The 18446-nt window shown below is 40.7% G+C and overlaps 4 protein-coding genes across 5 annotated transcripts; 1 reads left to right on the top strand and 3 right to left on the bottom strand.

Annotated features, from left to right (window-relative positions):
* Nucleotides 1-78: 78 nt before the first annotated feature.
* ypel3 (yippee-like 3) lies at nt 79-3454 on the bottom strand. Its single transcript, XM_085934157.1, has 5 exons — nt 3115-3454; nt 2269-2387; nt 1864-1907; nt 1312-1420; nt 79-1207 (listed from the first exon to the last, which is right to left on the bottom strand). Exons 2-5 carry the CDS (start codon nt 2383-2385, stop codon nt 1118-1120), a joined length of 360 nt encoding a protein of 119 aa, XP_085790283.1. The 5' UTR covers nt 2386-2387; nt 3115-3454; the 3' UTR covers nt 79-1117.
* A 507-nt stretch (nt 3455-3961) lies between these two features.
* gdpd3a (glycerophosphodiester phosphodiesterase domain containing 3a) lies at nt 3962-7449 on the bottom strand. Of its 2 annotated transcripts, none has more exons than XM_085933976.1 (10): nt 7422-7449; nt 6753-6795; nt 6462-6592; nt 6259-6304; nt 6051-6169; nt 5690-5779; nt 5472-5605; nt 5340-5399; nt 5150-5201; nt 3962-5046 (listed from the first exon to the last, which is right to left on the bottom strand). In XM_085933976.1, coding segments are annotated over exons 2-10 (762 nt in total). In that variant the 5' UTR covers nt 6754-6795; nt 7422-7449; the 3' UTR covers nt 3962-4917. The 2 variants fall into 2 exon arrangements, with proteins under 2 accessions (XP_085790102.1, XP_085790101.1); XM_085933975.1 differs by lacking the exon at nt 7422-7449 and adding an exon at nt 6973-7338 and having other exon boundaries at nt 6462-6597.
* An 805-nt stretch (nt 7450-8254) lies between these two features.
* mapk3 (mitogen-activated protein kinase 3) lies at nt 8255-14999 on the bottom strand. The gene is made up of 9 exons (XM_085933539.1): nt 14496-14999; nt 12988-13170; nt 12709-12898; nt 12126-12242; nt 11933-12047; nt 11726-11857; nt 11488-11597; nt 11191-11319; nt 8255-11119 (listed from the first exon to the last, which is right to left on the bottom strand). The coding sequence occupies exons 1-8, from the start codon at nt 14711-14713 to the stop codon at nt 11200-11202; spliced, it is 1185 nt and encodes a 394-aa protein (XP_085789665.1). The 5' UTR covers nt 14714-14999; the 3' UTR covers nt 8255-11119; nt 11191-11199.
* A 481-nt stretch (nt 15000-15480) lies between these two features.
* Nucleotides 15481-18150, top strand: nudt9 (nudix (nucleoside diphosphate linked moiety X)-type motif 9). Its single transcript, XM_085933008.1, has 8 exons — nt 15481-15705; nt 15938-16216; nt 16447-16536; nt 16641-16727; nt 16824-16935; nt 17048-17194; nt 17376-17460; nt 17577-18150. Exons 1-8 carry the CDS (start codon nt 15608-15610, stop codon nt 17720-17722), a joined length of 1044 nt encoding a protein of 347 aa, XP_085789134.1. The 5' UTR covers nt 15481-15607; the 3' UTR covers nt 17723-18150.
* The last annotated feature ends 296 nt before the right edge of the window (nt 18151-18446 follow it).

Below are 18446 nucleotides of genomic sequence, written 5' to 3'. Positions count from 1 at the left end.
TGTGCCAGCCAAATTCATCTGCGACTAACTGGTGACCTTGATTCAAATTCCATACATGCAAAAATGGATGAGGAAATCAGCACCACACATTACAGATGGACTGTATTTTAATGAAAGATCAGATTAAAATTATGTTTTAATGAAAAGAAGCAGACAATAAAAAAAATCACCATAAATATCCTATATACTGTAATTCTAATCACGCATTGCTCAAACATGATTGAGTAAATGGAGCTGCAAGGGCCTCTTCAGTGTTACACTGCACACAAACACAGAGGCTTGATCTCTAAAATGTCAGCAAGCAGTGGATATCCTAATTGTGCAGGTAAAACTCCAGGCATACACTGCAAACAAACTTCAAAATTCAATCCCTGTGAGACACATTGACTCCAATTCAAGCATCTGACACCTACCAGAGAGCCAGTTTTGCTATTGACTGAATATGTGCTCATTGGCCTCCCAAATTTCCCACAGAGCTGAATAAACAAGTTCACACGTACGCACAGACTCACATACCTAAAAGCAAAAGATAGTTCAGGTTTAAAAATTGCCTGCAGGAAATGTGCATGGCCATGATTACCATTACTATTCACCAACTTGTATTTGTGACATTACTACCGTCATGTAAAAACAGAAATGATCATAATTGTTAAAAAATAAATGCTGCTTCATCTTTTCATTTGTAGAATCTGCATCTTGGCCAGATGTATCTAAAACGGCATTGTAAACCTATAGGGGCGGGGGTGTCACTTTTGCATGACTTGCACCGGCTTTTACCCTTCTTTGATTATAGATCACTGGTAAGAGGTTCATTCACTCAAACACACGCCTAAAATCCAATCACCAACCAACCCTACAGTCATTCTCACCTACACCAAGCACAACTAGCAATCAGGATTGCATTATCAGAAACCTTGCTGTGGCTGCTGGAAAACACACAAAGAAAGGAGGAAGATAAGGCATCACATGCTATTCATGGCCAAGCCATGGAGAGTGAAAGTGTGGCACAGCGACGGGTCCAACGCGGGATGAGGGAAGCTACACTGGAGCCCTGCTAAGACGAGGGGATGCAACTTGGAAAACAAAAGTCATGGAGAACAATGAAGACTTCCCAAGCTCAGTCCCAGCCGTTGTCTTTTATCATGTGGGACAGCTCGATGATGTATTTTCCTTCCTTGTACTTCTGACTCAATTCAAAGGCTTGTTCCTGGCGAAAAGGAGATGTCAGTGGTGAGGACAGGAAATGTGTTACAATTTCAAACTCATCCGGCCAAACCGTAACTTACTCTTCTGACTTGTGTGGACACTTACATATTTCCAGCCCAAGGTAGTGTGACAGTTTTCACAGTAGATATCAGCCACTGCGTGAAGTCCCGTGAGAAGCAGCCTCTCCTCTGCAGGACCACAGCCGATGTTCACCCTGAAAATCATCAAACGCCAGATAGATGTCACATGTTGCTGAAACAATGTGTGTGTCTCTAAAACAATGACACTTTTCAGGGCTCAACAAATTTAGCCTGAAACTAGATACTGTTATTCCCAGTGATTACATCCAATCTTAAGGTCACAGCCTGTGTTTTACTGACCTACTAACCCAACAGTAGCATGGCTAACACCCAACTTCAAGGTCCACTCGAGTAAATCAAATTATCTGTGCGCTATCAGGTTTGTGTCAATACTGATACTGGGAAACTGTTGAAGCTATAACTGGACTCATTTAAATATAACATGAAAGAGGGATAACAATTCCATCCTTAACCTACATATAGAATTAGTCCAATGAGAATACTTTTGACCTAAATGGAGATTAACCAATTTGACATATTGTCAGCAAAAAAGTAAGACTGAAATCAAAATACTCACACAGAGTTGAAGAGGTAAGCTCTGCCTTGACTCCCTTGGAAAGACTATTATGGAAACACAAATGAGACAAATCAACCAACAAGAAACCCTCCCAAGACTATCTTGGAGCCAAGCCCAGATTGTTAAGGTTTTATGTCAGTGCAGTTTGACCAGTTTCACCACACTATTAAAAATTGTAACAGAAAAAGATGTCCTACTCTTTTACATTCACAATCTAACCGCCCCCAAAACAAAAATAGGGCATGATAAGGTCAAACAATACTTCTTGTACATTGTTTACAAACACACTTGAATTGTGACGAAATCTCAGAATTTAGGGGATAGTGCAACACTGCAAGTTTGTTGGCGTTTGAAAATGCTCAAGCCATGTGACATGATAAATACAACAAAAAGGTGGCAGCTGACCTTCGAGATTAGATCATCATGGTTGGCTAGATGGGCGCGGCAGTGCACACAGCTGTAGCGGCGGTGACAAGAGTCCAGGTAAGCCTGGAACGTCTTGGCTTTTGTCAGCTTCACCATATCTGAGCAAGGAAAGAGATGCCACATTATTCTTGCTCATGAGGTTCTCGCAAAGAAACTTATCATGTATATGCACTGATGACCTTAGACAAGGGAATATTATATTGAATAAACCATTCCAATTGGGGTGCCATGGCAAATTAGGGTGCCGTTGTAAATGATACAATTCTACTTTATTGTTCCAAATATTATTTCTTTATTACACTTAATTACATTTCTTAGTTAATCTTTCCATGCCAATGACATAAGAGTTGTCCCTTGTTTTGTTTGATAGCAACTTGGTTTTATTTTACAACTACATAAAAGAAATTGACCTCTGCTAGTTCAACATTTGCAAACCATAAATCAATGATCATTTCTATCTGCTAATAGAATCAATACTACGAAGAAAGGAAAAAAAAAAACACTGATCTGAAATGTTCATAATAATTAGCTTTCTTTGTCATATTTACTGGCTCAGCCAGAGCACGTAGAGCAAGAGTTATGTTCGGACATGTCTATTGTGGCATCGTGCTTCAACATAGAAAGAAAAAAAAAGAGCACCACCACCTCAAATTTAGTATTATACACAACAACACTGGATTTAAAACAAAAGTGGAGCAGCTTGATCTAATCGATTATCTCGGACCTAGCCTGGCTTCAGTTAGCATGTTGGCTATCTCCGCACTGTCACAACATTGCAGCAGCTCAAATGCGCACTGCAGCTTCTTCCCGCGTTTAGCCACTTACCTCCCGATGTCAAGTCTCTTTTTTGCCAACACACTGTGGATCAGTGTGATTATCGGGTGGAGAATAAAAAAAAGAAGAAGACTAAAACGGTACGAAGCGCAAATTGAGCTCACAGCAAGAAGACCACCACGCGTTGACGTCTTGGACAATAAAGACAATACAAACGGCTTCTGTTTATGACATGCGGTACCGCGTTTCTTTGCTAAACGTAATCGATTCCAAAGAATATATTTTTTGTTACGAAAAAAAAGCGAGAGCTAAAGTCGACAAAGGGAGCAATTTGACAGATTCGTGACGAATCGCGCAGCAGACGGATGAAAAATGTGGTTTGTTTATGAAAACATACTTGGGGGAAGTCTGAAGCACATGGGAGGGCAAAACAAAGGATTTGAACCAATAGGAGCTGTGGAATACATTTTAGAATGTGGGTCAACCAATCAGATTGAACGTCACGTGAGCTCTTCGCACCGTTCCCAAAGCAGTGGCTTATCATTTTCTGCTTTTTTTGGTTTGTGGATTCTGGTCCAATATACAGGAATTTACTGTCCTATACTGTTTTAAAAAATAAAATCTTATATTTTGTACATAGATCTGTTGCCTGGTATTGTATTTAAAAATATTTTGCTGTAAGATGTGACCAGAAAGTATCATTATTGTTGTTGTTCTATAAACATAACCGAAATAAGTGCAGTCAAATGTTTTTTTTTTCTTTCCAAGTTTAATTTACTTGGCCAGGGGTCACCAACCTTTTTGAAAATGAGAGCTACTTCTTGGGTAGTAATTGGGAACGCACACACTTCTGAAACACCAAATATGATCAAATTACATTGAATTATGCTATTATTAATAATGAATGATATCCATGTTTGTGAATACACCAATTCATGATTTATCAAGGTAGTCATTTCAATATGCGACACTTTATTTCTACAAATCTCTCCAAGTATTAATATTTTCAAATGACCAATTTTACAACATGACAAAGAAATCCCAATGTTCCATAACTGAGTGAGTGGGTTATTTTTAGAACAGGTCCACAGCTTACTAGTGAGGTGAAACCTGCTCAACAAATGTGATTTGTTGTTATATGCTACATTACATAAGCGACCCATTACAATTTTGCTAAAACTATTTGTCTCTTGAGCAGAACCTCCAAACCTATACACATGTATATTTCTTGGCAATGTATAAAGCACCATTCTATATTTAAAAAGCTTTGTCCACATGCAAGCTGAATTTACTTTCTGGAAGAGTACCTTTTCTCCTTGAAAGTGTTGACGTCAATGACCCATTCATATTCCATTACCCACTTGTCCCAATGCAAAGCACAGCTAATCGGGTCAGAAAAATACAGCCTTTGTTCTCTCTCTCTCTCTCTCTCTCTCTCTCTCTCTCGAGAGAGACTGTTTGATTAGTACCACAATAATGTGGTCGGACTTTAACCATGCCTTGACAAAGTGAACACACTGTTTTCTTTTTATATTTGCTTCTTTGTTGACATTCTTGTCATGTTATCACATTGAAACATACAATTGTTAATTATCCATTCAGTGCAGAAGATAATTCATTTTAATGACAAAGTAATCGACGTCGTTACTCGGGAAAATGAATGTAATACTGAGCTGTGTCTGGATGATTGGTGGAGACCATGGAAATGAATCAGATATATTCTAACTGTGTAATCGTGAACGTTTTGTCAGACTGTTCTGACACTTAATATGAGCTTCTTGCTTTTGGTCTATTTCAATCTTTGCACACCAAAAAGCTGCCATTTGTGAGTTACTGTGTTCAAATGTGGAGACATCAATTACCCCGAGTGTTTCTGAGGAGGTAGCCCGACAGACGCGAGGGATAATCACTCATCACCCCTGTTGCCCCCACTTCGAATGCCGCTCTTATGTCCTCATCTGTGTTGCATACAAACAAATGCACCTGCAAAGTTGCAAAGTTACAAGGTCATGCATTCGTTGGTATTTGGGAATAAGCAAGATTTCAGGTTATCCAATAGAGGATAAAATAGACAATAACTTCATACCTGAATTCCACGAGCTGCAAGATGTTTAAAGAGACTCTTCCTCATAGTAACTCTACAATCATGAAAAATTTCAAAGTCAACTATTTTGACCCAGATTGTGAAAATAGCTAATTTCTATACTGGTACACCCGAGACTGGTAATCAATCTCAGCATGTAATACAAGAGTGTTTAAGAAAAACATTCTCTCACTTTTCTAATAAAGTGACGATCAATCTGTTCCTCAAAATGTTTTTCTCAGGAATAAACGTCCTGCAACACATGAAACATGGAGTAAATATTACACTACAGAAAAAAAGTCCAGTTTCTACTTGACTTGGCCACCTGTTGATTATGCGCGGCAAGTAGAACTGGAGTAAACTCTCTCCCAGTGGAACAAACGGCAGTAGGCCAGTATAGAAGAGAAACAGCAGGAGCACACCTCGATATAAGGAAAAGCTATACGGCATGGCTCCATTCTAGAGTGAAAGAGACCAAAAGGCATTGAGATTCACACATTGCAAACAGAAAACTATTTGAGCTCGAAGTATTCTTCTATTTACCATTTTGCGGCATTTGCTCAAGATTTTTGAATTCACTGATGCCCAGACGGTGATCTTTTCTCGATGGTGGCGTTTGACCAGCTCAGACACCTACACAGAAATGTTTACAGTCAAAGTAAGGCAAATATCAAGCACATGTTATTGCCTTCATTAAAGCGAGTGAGCAACACGTGTGAGTTACGTGTGAGCATTTTACTTGTAAAAAAAAAAGTGCAAATGTTCAACTGGGAGAAGACAATCTGTAGATCTGATCATGGTTGGAATTTAGCTAGCTGGTTGCTAAGGGTTATTAAAGCATAAAGGTTATGCTGCCATACAATGAACAAATTGTTATAAAAGTTATATAAAAGTTTTTTTTTGCCTTTTCTATCAACTGGGTGTTGTCCTCTTTAATCTCAATGCTGATTGGCATCTCCGGGAACTTTGTAAACACATCCTCCAGCAAAGTAAATTCCCTGTCGGAACCACTGCTGTAGTGACCTGAGTTATGATAACAAAAGTGACGTCACTTATTTGGAATTGTTTTTGTTTGCCACTTGTGAATCATCTACAACATTGGAGTGTCTCACCTCCATAAAATGTCAACTCAAGCTTTTCCTTGTACAAGGGTAAATCCTAGAAAAGCCATAGGAAGAACATATTATTGATCCATATTAATCCTGTACAAAAAAAATATTTAAATGGAGTTTGAAAATGTTGATTGTATTAAAAGTTGGGGGGGGATCAAAACTATATCTGGTTCTCTCTCAGTGAATTGTTTCTCCCCCTTTACCTGAATGTTGACTGAAGACATGGTGACATCGTGGCCTGTTTGCCTCAAAAGATTCTCATCATGTGACACAACCACATATCCGTCACACGTCAAATGACAATCTAGTTCCAACATCTGCGTTCCTTGAGCCACTGCGCTAAAGATTAGGGCAAATAATGTTAGTTCCAAAAATTGAGTCAATTCATTCGGACTTTGGTCCAAAAGTATTCTGATCATTTGGGCTTTATACATAACTACAATGGTTTTGAAATAAATATGAGATATATAGACACACACAAAAATATTACTCACTGACTGAAGGCCTCCATGGTGCTTTCTATCCGCTCACCACATCCTAGTAAGATAGTAAGCAATTATCTTAATCAGAATTTTATTTAGTTTGAGCTCTTGCATACTTTTTAACGAGTACTACTTTTAACAACACATTCATTTTTTTGCTGCTACTGTGCTGAAAGACACGAGGCTAAATTTACACTCTATAAACACTCCTATAAATGATTCTCTCGCTTACCTCCTCTGTGGGAAATGTGTGTACAATAGAAGCTTGTGCATTTTCTCTTATGAAGAATTTGAGGGTTCTTCAGCAGGTATAGCGAGGTGAGGGTGTACCCACCCAACGCCGGGAGAATGACACACCAAAACCAGCTCATCTCCTTTTAAAAAATCTCCGCAAGCTCTCTCGTCGGATTGAACTAACAAAGTGCTAAGTTGCTGGGGAAAAAAAATGCGAGTTTTAACAGAGCGGTATCTGATCCCCAAAAAAAATCTCAGTAGGAGAGACTACCTATTGTCTTTAGCCACCTAAAAGAAAATCTCGACAGACAGGTATTGCTGTCAATGTTCGACAATGTTGGCCCACAAGCTTTCCTAGTCTTGTCTTGGCTGGCTGCAAAAGACATTTGGAAGCAGCGGAGCTGTAAAAATGAGTTAATGAAGCACCACAACTGACCCACAGCTCACCTTTACCTTGACGGGCCGGCCTCTCCCTGAGACAGCGCTGGGCAGCTATTTGGATAAAACACACATTGGAGGTTGACTATTTGAAAATGGTTTGCTCTTTACAATCAATCCATAAAAGACAAGTGGCAGGTTAATGAAGTTGAATGCATTTTGATTAACTGTGCAAGTGTATTAGAGTAAATGTCTCGATAAATGTAGTTCACAGAGTGCAGTACAAGAATGTTAATGAGACACTATGAAGCGAATCAAGCCTGGTTTTTACAATTATGGAGCAACCCAATCAATGCAAAATAATAGAAATAGCATTTTCCCACATTAGCAGTTTGGACTCTTTGGTTACATAAATCTGGTTAGTTTGTGGGATATGTGGCTATGATTAACCAAACAATGAAAGTACAGTACGAATCATTTTAATTGCTATGATGATGTCATTCTATTTCCAGGCAAGAGAATGTCCGAGAGGAAGGGCGGTAGCGTGCTGAGACGTGTTGTAAAAGAGGATGTGAAAGTGGCGGAGCTAGATGAACAGGTTGGATTAAAAAGTGAGGCGGACTGTCAAAGTCACCGTAATTGTAAAAACACAGTGGGTTTAGAAACTGACGGATTTTGTCGTTTTATAAATCCTCACAAACTATTGTTGTATGAATAAAATTTTAAATACAATTAAAAATGGACTTTGTATTTTACATAAATACTAAATATTATTAAAATACTTGAACACAAAAGTTTGCCCAGCTATATTGAATAAACCAAGCAATTATCTCAGGTCTGAATCACTTTCATAAATACAGACAAATATAAATGATAAAAACAGAGAAAGAATTAACCATAACTGCAACAGTATCAGGAAATTTTTATTCAATTATATGCAATATAATTTTGTTGCTTTGTTAATCATTTAATTAATATCCATACAATATACATACTACAACCCTTAACTCATATCTCTTTGACAATTGACAAATAACTCCTTAAAAATAATTCCTTAAAAAGAACTTGGAGGGAAAAATCCAAGAAGAAAAAAAATCTGAAATACAGAAAAGACTATCAATAATTATCACGCCCATAGGAGAAATTAAGAAGAAAAAAAAATACAAATAAATGATACTGATTATTTTTAAAAAAAAATGATACAACTTTAACTCCCTTTTAAATTAAAAAAAAAAAAAAAAAAAAAAACCTCACCAGTATAACAACGGTAATAATAAGAACAACCATTTAAAAACAACGATATCTGGAACCAGGCCGCATGACAGACGGCCCACTAGAATCATCAATACTGTGTGAATGTGTATAACATGTTCAAGTGCAACATTTCACAGACTCACGCAGATACACTTCTCAGTTAAAGAGTGTGTAAGAGTGTGCGATTGTAAAACCTTGTCCTCTTGGTTGGAAACCATGGCGACCTAATCTAATGTCACGTCAGAGGAGAAAAAAAAGCAAGCAGGGTTGGCGTACTGATGGCTGATGGATACTCAAATGAAACACGTTTTTTTTTTTGTAAGACCTCAAAAATCAACAATCTCACAAATAGGGATGGCGTCCAAGCCAACACGCAAAATTAGGAGGGAAAAAAAAAAAAAAAAAAAAACATCTTGGCTGAATGATTACTATAGATACACATAGACTGAAATCACACATACACAAAGCATAACACTTAAAGCTGAGTGAGCAGGATCAGACAGATGGAAAAGACTGAGGACTCAAAAAAAAAAAAAAAAAAGTGCAGACGTGCTGATTGGGTTGAAAAAGTGGTGGCGATTGGCAAAGTCGTGGCTGGAAAGAAGTGCACGCAGGAAGGGAGGCAGGGACGGAGGCAGCCCTTTTTTTGAGTAAAGCGTGGCAAGTGTCGGGAAGGCGAATTCATCAATGGATTTTCACCACGAGCACAAAAAAAAGCCTCACACCCATTGTTGGGACAGTCATAGTGCTGGCTATGGCTTCTGAAAGAACAGCGACAGACCATTTGAAAAAAGCGCTCCACCTAAGCACACATGCAAGTTGCTGAGCTGGACGCATAGGGTGGCGTTCCCCCCCCCCCAAGTAGCAGTAAGTAAAGACACACACACTAGAAACGATGGGAAACAATGCCACTTGTTTGCGCAGTGAGGCGGGTCACTATGGCAACTGGATAAACAACGTCAGAGAAGATGGGCGCACAAAAGCAACGCTAAAGATTGCTGGCTCGGCTGAGTTGAAGGTGACGTTTTGGTGCTTTAAGTCACATGCAATTTCGCCAGTAGTCACAGGAGGGAGCCGCTCTTTTGCGGGGGGGGGGGAAGAAAAAAAAAAATTAAAATAACTGTCCAACTACAGCTACTCAACACACACATACACACTCACACGTTTACTGAGGCAAAAATGATTCCAACCTGAAAAGACTTCCTGACTTCAACTGACAGTTCGGTGTAAGATGGCACAATCCCAACAAAGTGCTCCCCCTCACAAAGTTTGAATTCCATTTTCCAGGTTCGTCCTGAAATTTGACTGGAAAGCCAAACATTCCTAATGTTAAGTAGTGTATGCTTCCTTGTCATGCAGTTGAGAAATGAGATAGCAGTAACAGGATGCCGTGGTGGCTTCATCGGGGTTAATATTGAGCGGATGAGTGCATCTCACTGGCCGACTGTCTTTTATGCCTGTGCAGTTGTACTTGTAGTTGTGCTTTTACTGCTCACACAACCTCGAATGCGAGTAGGTGCACATTGCAGAAAGCATCCCAGCGTATTCTGAAGCTTTGTGAGACTTGGCAACATGACTGACTGCTTTGAACCACACCTTAGTGTGACTAAGAAATAGAGGGTGAGTTCAATCTGTCTTGCCCTTTTGTCTGAGCTGGAACAGCTCGAGAAACATTTCAAAAAAACACAACACGTGATCAATCCGGTCGCTGCCCGTTTTGGAGTTTCTTGCATCTCTCACCCACTTTGGTTAATTTTAGGAATGCATGCATTCATATGAACATCATTTAGAAAAAAAAAAAAAAACTGTAAACCTGCAAACATGCCAGAGAAAACATTTGCCTGAATGTCAAACGTTTCAAATGACTTGCACAGATCAAAGAACATATAAATACAAGGAAGCCGATTTTTTTTTTTTTTTTTTTAAAGCAAACAATTGCGTATGAATGAAAGCCATGACGAGCCTCCTTAAAAAAAAAAAGAAGCTTTTTTTGTTTTGTTTTGTTTTAAAGTTATTGTATGTAATGTACATAATCCCACACAACAAGCACCCCCCCCATTCTTTTAGCCCTCGTTTGCAAGTTCTACTGTACACGTATGTAGCAAGACAGAGTTAATGGTGTTGGTTAATAAGGAATAGTCATTTATATTTGAGTGCAAGAGAGCTGGGGGAAAAAAACAACAACAGAGAAGAGATTGATCAGATAATGAAAGGTGATCATGATGGAGAGGGGCTGGGGGAAAAAAAACAGGACAGAGGAAACTGAAGAGTGCAGAGGAGAGTAAAGAGCGAAGAGCCGCAACGGCCCCACCTAACCACGCAAATCAAATTCAAACACTTAGCTTTCTTGCGGTGGAAATGGAAAGAAAAGCAGCCAATGTTCTGAGTTTTTATCTTTTCCTTGGATTTTTGAGGATGCATTTTCTTGTATTTAAGCATGTCATCTGAGGGGGGGGGGGGGGGGGCAGGGCTTCAGGTTCCAAGCCCGTGGTTGCCGTAGAGAGCCATTTAGACTAAAGGAAGGAAAGAAAACAGGGTTACTTTCAAGATCTTAACCCAAAAAGTATTTATTTTTTTCATTTACCTGTGTGTCTCAGGAACCCTGATAGGTCTCCTGGAAGCGAGCTGTCTCTTCAAATATGAGTTCCTTCAGCTTCTCCTTGGGAAGGTCATCCAACTCCATGGTGAAAGTGAAGGGCTCTTCTGCCACTGGCTGCAAACAAATGCAATTCAGATGTGTTATTGTTTGGTGAGGTTGGTCAAAGTCTTTCACTTTTTGACAGGCTTGCAGTTTTAATCTGACTTTTTTTTTGTTTGACAACTTGCAAAGTCAATTTTTAATAAAATTTAAAACAATATTTGTGTTACTTTGTAAGTATACCTCATCCGTGGGGTCGTAGTACTGCTCCAGATAGGGATGAGCCAGTGCCTCCTCAACACTGATACGCTTGTTGGGGTTAAAGGTCAACATGCGGCCCAGCAGGTCCAAAGCTGTACGAGTTAAACATTTGCATTTGATTGACCAGCAGAAAAAAAAACAACAACAACACAATAATAATAATCAGGTCATTTCAGGTCGGTTAAACATCATTTAAATGTATGCAAATTTTTTTTTAGACCTTTTGAGTCGCCCCTGCAGAAAAGCTTCTCCCAGGGGATTTTGGGTTTCTCAGGCAGAGACTGCAGATAGTTTCGGGCTTTCATGTTAATGATGCAGTTCAGATCTTCTTGGGATGGAGAGCCAAGCACACCTACATAGAGGAGATATTAGCAACATAATTTTTTTTAAAATGGCTATTCAGGTGTTCACAAGGATGAGAACTCACCCAGAATGTGGTTGAGCTGATCCAAGTAATGCTTCCCAGGGAAGATGGGCTTGTTTGATAACATCTCAGCCAGGATGCAGCCCACTGACCAAATGTCAATGGACTTAGAGTAGCCCTGAGGCACAAGCATACTCAACGGGTTAACAAACTACTTAGTCAGACTAAGACATGCACAGGCACAGCCACAGCTCACCTTTGAGTTCAGCATGATTTCTGGAGCCCTGTACCAACGCGTAGCCACGTACTCGGTCAAGAATCCCGTGTGGTCGTGCTCAGGGTCAGCGATCCGTGCCAGTCCAAAATCACAAATCTTAGGACCAAAATTAATTGTCAGCCATCTTTCGGTCAATACAATATAAATCACAAACCGTATTACGCTGACAAGAAATTATCAACATAATAAAAATAAGCTTGGTGGGGCTTAAGTTGGGGAAAAAAACTAAACAATGGAGATTACTAAATTGTTTTGTTTTTTTCTGCAGATGGTGACGATTGTGAATCCATTCTGTCAATTGACATCATGCAAATGTGATCATAGCTATTTGTGCAACATGTATTTTTGCACACGAGTAAAATGCATCTGAAAGCCACTGCAACAGGTGCCGCTTTTGTTCTCCGCTTCCCACATGATCGGCTAATCCGAGGCTTGGAGTCTGCCTAATGAGAGCTCACAAGTGTGATGTGAAGCCGTGCTATACAGTACGCGTTTCCTTTTTTCCTCGATATACTGGGGACCTGATTGTAAACAGCTACAACCATGTACGTGCAGGGCTGACCTTGAGGTCACAAGTGGTGTTGATAAGCAGGTTGGAGGGTTTGAGGTCCCGGTGCAACACGTTGGCAGAGTGGATGTACTTGAGTCCTCGCAGGATCTGGTAGAGGAAATAGCAGACGTGGTCGTTGCTCAGCTTCTGGCTCTTGAGCAGCTTGTACAGGTCTGTCTCCATCAGCGTCTGCACGATGTAACTGGAAGGCCGCTCGAGTCAAGGAGCACGGCAGAGTCGGAGAGCGGCGGCGAGATATATTACGTAACAGCGCGGTAAGATAAAGGATACACGTCTCTCATGTTGTCGATGTGGCGAGCTCTTAGAATATCATTGATACCGATGATATTCTCATGGTTGAAACGCAGCAGGATCTTGATCTCCCTCAGTGTACGCTGGCAGTAGGTCTGGTGTTCAAAAGGGCTGATTTTCTTGATGGCGACGCGCTGGTTGGTCACGTGGTCCAGGGCAGAGCTGGATGTGGAGAAGAAGAGCGGGCACAAAACAGGGCTCATGTTACACACTGCGGGATTCATACACGATAGCTGATGATGGGGCGTTGGAGAAGTCTGAGCTGCAGAGTTGAGCGTGTGACACATCGTTTAGCTGTGGACAACTGGAGGTGTATGCTACACCTACACCGTTTTTGGAGTAGGTGTACAAGTGAAGACGTGACCAGGTAGAGCTCATGGAAGTACTGGATTGTGCATTAAATGAGACACAAAATGCAGAACTGTTTTAGCATTAACGAACCAAAACTGAACCTGAGGAGTCTTTATGCTCCATGCAGCTATGGAAAAACATTCTTGACATTTTTTCCCCAAGCATGTGCTAACATAAAAAAAATGCACCCTCTCTGGACCACAATCGAGTACCAGTAACGTGCATGAGAATTCTGAGAACACGCAGTGCAAATTCTCACATCATCTCACGTGAGGGCAGAGATGTAAGTGAAGCAGAAGAGGGTGAGCATTTAAGGATTTGTCGGCTCCATGAAAGATTTGTTGTCTTTTCAGAACTTTTATTTTTTTCGTTTCACTTCTTCAACCAGAATGTTTTTTTACACCAGTATTTCTCCACCAGTCAAGTGTGCCTAAAATATCAACATGAGCTGCAGCAGAATCGCATGATCTTGATGACACAAACCAAAACAGACCTCAATGTCGTCAGTACTTCTCGGAGATGATTGTATACTGGCGTGAGGCCAAATGCTCCCCACGTAACTTGTGGTCATGTTCGCAGCTCAGCAATGACTTGCCACTGCAATCACAGCAGTGACTTTAGTAGTGATATGGCATCGTGCGCAACAGGTTTCCTCAACGTGCCCACACAAGGCTGCAGATCACCAGCAGCGATAACAGGAGGCCTCGGTGCAAATCCCCCATTGCGTCCTCTGCAAAAAACGTTTTCTGCACAACCGATTATCTTTAGCGATCGTTCATTATATCATGGGACTAGAGGTGTCAGTTGCATACAATCGGTAAGCAACTTGAAACAGCGGAGAATTCGACTTGGGTATGCTTGGAGAAGGACAGCAAACTGCGTCCCTGCGCCAAGCTTTCTCTATAGCATTTCCTGTAAAGCTCATAGCCACGCCTGTAGCTCCTTTGCTAACCTGCTAGCCACAAAACATTTCTGATTTAGATCAAGCGACGCTCTGACGCTTGACACCAGGCGACGTGTACAGGAAAACATGGCTGGAGTTCGGAGGGTAACACTCGCTGATCGTAGCAACAACCAACTGTCCGATGTTGGGGGGGGGAACAACTGGCAGGCTTGATTGAAGAAGTACTACTCACCACACCATTCCGTAAGCCCCCTCCCCGATGTAAGACAGGTTGGTGTAGCGGGGGCCCACGTCGAAAATTTGGCCCTTCACAGACTCTGACACGGGTTTCTGCCCCGTAGCACCCGGCGCTCCATCATGCGCAACAGTGCCAGCCGCCCCAGCAGCAGTAGCGCTGTTGGAGGCTGACGCTGCGGCCCCGACCGCTGCGGTGCTGCTCGAATCCGCCATTCTTCCTCTCCAAGCCGCGCCTGCCTGTGCCTTCTCTGTCAGGGAGTTTTCACCGAGGGACCTGCGTCACTCTCGGCAAGGTTTGACGTCTCAAGTTAAGGCTTTCGCGGACTGGAATGTTTGATAGACGGAGCAAAGGAAAGTGGGGCCTCTCTTCGAGCGTAAACGGATTGCGTGCGCGAGCTGGGATTTGGTCCGAGTACAGAGCGTAAATGAGCGTGCTGAGCTACGGTGATGCAGTTGCGTTAGATTTGCTAATCATGTCTACTTAGCCGGGCGGAGTGATGTCCAATTCCCAGCTTTTGAAACAAGCACCGCCTGCCTAGTTGCTCTGTGCACTACACCGAACCAAACGTGTTGCATTGAATAGCGCAACCTTGGGTGGGCGTGACCAGTTATGTTCCACGAAAATAGAAATATTAGACACATTAGTTCTGATTTTATTGTTATTTTCAATATATGTATCAAGATAGATAGATAGATAGATAGATAGATAGATAGATAGATAGATAGATAGATAGATAGATAGATAGATAGATAGATAGATAGATAGATAGATAGATAGATAGATAGATAGATAGATAGATAGATGGATGGATGGATAGATAAATAGATAGATAGATAGATAGATAGATAGATAGATAGATAGATAGATAGATAGATAGATAGATAGATAGATAGATAGATAGATAGATAGATAGATAGATAAAAAAAATATTTTCCTCTAAATGAATAAAATAAATTGATCTCTATGGAAACGAGTGCAACTGTGACCGCGCCCCCTAGTTGCGTCATGACGAAGTCAGTGAGTGTACTTCCTGGTTACGTCGCGAATGGTACAGGACATGTTGTTTATATAAAACTCACCAATTTATAGAATACTTTCGTCTAGGAATGATACGTTTTGTACTGCGACAAAACTGGATGATCCCGATTCGTTTAGCGCTCACCATTTTGGACTTCCCGTATAGAGTCAACACTTACGGACTCAGGTTTGGATTCAAGTCATAAATACTTAAAGCTGCCTTGAGTAATGGAAACCGTTGGAGATACATTATGTTACTTTTGGGTCGTAAATCATGGACATAATTGTTGCAATCGGGTGGCTTTTATTTTGGCTACAGTTTCCATTACCATTGATCGGTTTAGGGCGTTTTGTTACCTAAACTGGGTATGCAGTGCTGAAGGATCTTCACTTTATTGAGTAAGTTTTCTTTCCTGCAGGGCTGTCATCCCCTGCTCAGTTGGCCATCCTTTCAGAGTCAATCCATCAATCGCTCTCATCAGTTCAAGTTGTTCGAACTGCTCCAAGTGTGTCTGCACAATGAGAGCTTCAGCACACATAAAGTCCAGATGCCCCGAGTACCCAGCCTCCCAAATCAAGCGCTTCCCAGTGAGTGATTCCCAGGTGGACTGGAGTCGGAACTTCCCAGGATATGAGCCAATCAACTATACTCATCCTTCAGTGGCAAAGAAGCCAATATGGGCAGATCCTGAAATTGGGTGAGCATCACTATTTTGAAGAGTGACATTTGCATGCATTTGGAGCCTCGGCCTTCAGTGTGACTTAACCCACCTCTTGTACACATGAGAAAAATACATCATACTCACTAGTAATTCTGATTCGTATTTGCAGATTGCTACATATGTGCTCGTTAAAATTGACTCAGTTGTGACTGTATAGTTTTGATTGATTTGGGCTGAAAAATCATCTTGATTTATGTCTCTTGCAGTTTATTCTCTCCACAGTTCAATACTTTGGATGGGTCCGTGGACAGGAGAAGCTTTGAGGGCTGCTACAAAGTGGAAGATGGAAAGCCACTGTGTGTACTTAGAGCGAGAGATGTCATACTATGTGGACTGGTTGTCAAGTCGACCAAAGATGTCATTTGTTTTGTTGGTGTTTTTTTTTTTTCTTCTTCTCTAGAAATCCTCATGGACGCACGGGGCTGATCGGTAGAGGTTTGCTGGGACGATGGGGACCCAATCATGCTGCAGATCCTATTGTCACAAGGTATTTTTTTTTCCTCATTACTTTGCTACCTATTACGATATCAAATTTTCAGATTAAATCTAACCTTCTGCCTGTTGCAACTTGGATGTCTGACAGATGGAAGGTAGACGCCAAAGGAGAAAAGATTCTTCATCATGTCTCCAAAAAGGCCATCCTGCAATTTGTATCCATCAAGAGAAAAGATTGCGGGGAGTGGGCCATTCCAGGCGTGGGTGGCTTTTTCCACATTTTGCTCATATGTGTTCTTCACTTTCCTGTTCTCGTTACTTCTGCCACGATTCTCGAGGACGAAACTCACATCTTTGTGGCTCTTTTTTTAGGGGATGGTAGATCCAGGGGAGCAGGTTTCTCTCACACTTCAGCGAGAGTTTTCTGAAGAGGCTTTGAATTCGCTGGGAGTAACGCCATTAGAAAAATCAAAAATTCATGAGCGCATCACCCAACTCTTCAAATCATCCGGTTTTGAGGTTTGCAACTTTACAAATGATGAAAATAGTTTTACCAGCATGTTTATCAAAAAAAGGAAAATGCTGACATAAGTTACAAGTGAACATAATGATAAACGTAGAATAAGCTAAATGTGATTTCCCATCATAAATTTCCCCATTTTGTTGATCTTAAGAAAAATACTTTCTTTTTGTTCTGCAGGTCTTTAAGGGATATGTAGATGACCCTAGAAACACTGATAATGCTTGGATGGAGACTGTTGCGGTCAACTTCCATGATGAAAATGGTATGCATGATTTGAAGAATACAGTGTCTTACATTTCATCGACAATTCGCTGCACACTGAAGCAATTGCCATGTTTAGTGAATCCATTTTTTTTTCTCTCTTTGTTTATAACACAGGCAACAGTGTGAGCGAGCTGCCGTTGCAAGCTGGCGATGACGCAGGCCAAGTACAGTGGGTTGATGTGGACATGTCCTTCCCACTCTATGCGAGCCATTCTCATTTACTGGAGCTTGTTGCCAAAGAGAGGAAATCCCACTGGTAGTCAATGCAGGAAACATTTGTGCACTGACATCTCCGAGTGTATTTTCGAAATGAAAGACAACTGTATCGATTTCCTTATGGTTAAGACACATAATCAGATTTGTCAGTCTCCCCCCCCCCCTGTGTGTGTATTACACGCACACACTGTGCAGTAACATCTGATCCGGGGGAAGTTGAACATGCGACAGGACAAGGAGAACATTATTTCTGTTGGAGAGAAAATTATGCTAATATATTCATTGTGTACGAGGATCACATTAACCCAATGTGGTCATGCGAGAACAACACAATTAGCTTAATTAATTTAAAGATAAGAGTACAATCACAATGAACTTTCATAGATTGATCTTTACATGTGAATATAAATGATTGACCACAATGTTTTTATTTTTTTCTCACACAATAAATAACAAGGATGTATGTATATTATATCTGTCTTGATGATTCATCAGTCACTATTGTTAATGTAGTGTAATCAAATGGTTCCTTGGATTAAGATGAGTAATCAATTTTATATTCCTGTAGCTATTTTTCTAGCTGTGAATTGTAATGCAGAGAAATACTAAAAATGTTTATAAAGTGCGCACTGAAATCACGTTTCCATTATATTTTAAGTAATGTAATGGTTATATTATTGAATGAAGTGATTTCATTTTAAGAGACACGATTGGTCAGTTTGTACTCCAAAACTAAACTACATTACCCACAAGCGACTGCGACAAAGA

The sequence above is a fragment of the Syngnathus leptorhynchus genome, chromosome 16 (assembly GCF_054491065.1).
Source record: "Syngnathus leptorhynchus isolate UIUO chromosome 16, UIUO_Slep, whole genome shotgun sequence".
NCBI lineage: Eukaryota > Metazoa > Chordata > Actinopteri > Syngnathiformes > Syngnathidae > Syngnathus > Syngnathus leptorhynchus.
The sequence above is the reverse complement of the archived record's forward strand: the minus strand, read 5'-3'. Positions and strand labels throughout refer to the sequence as shown.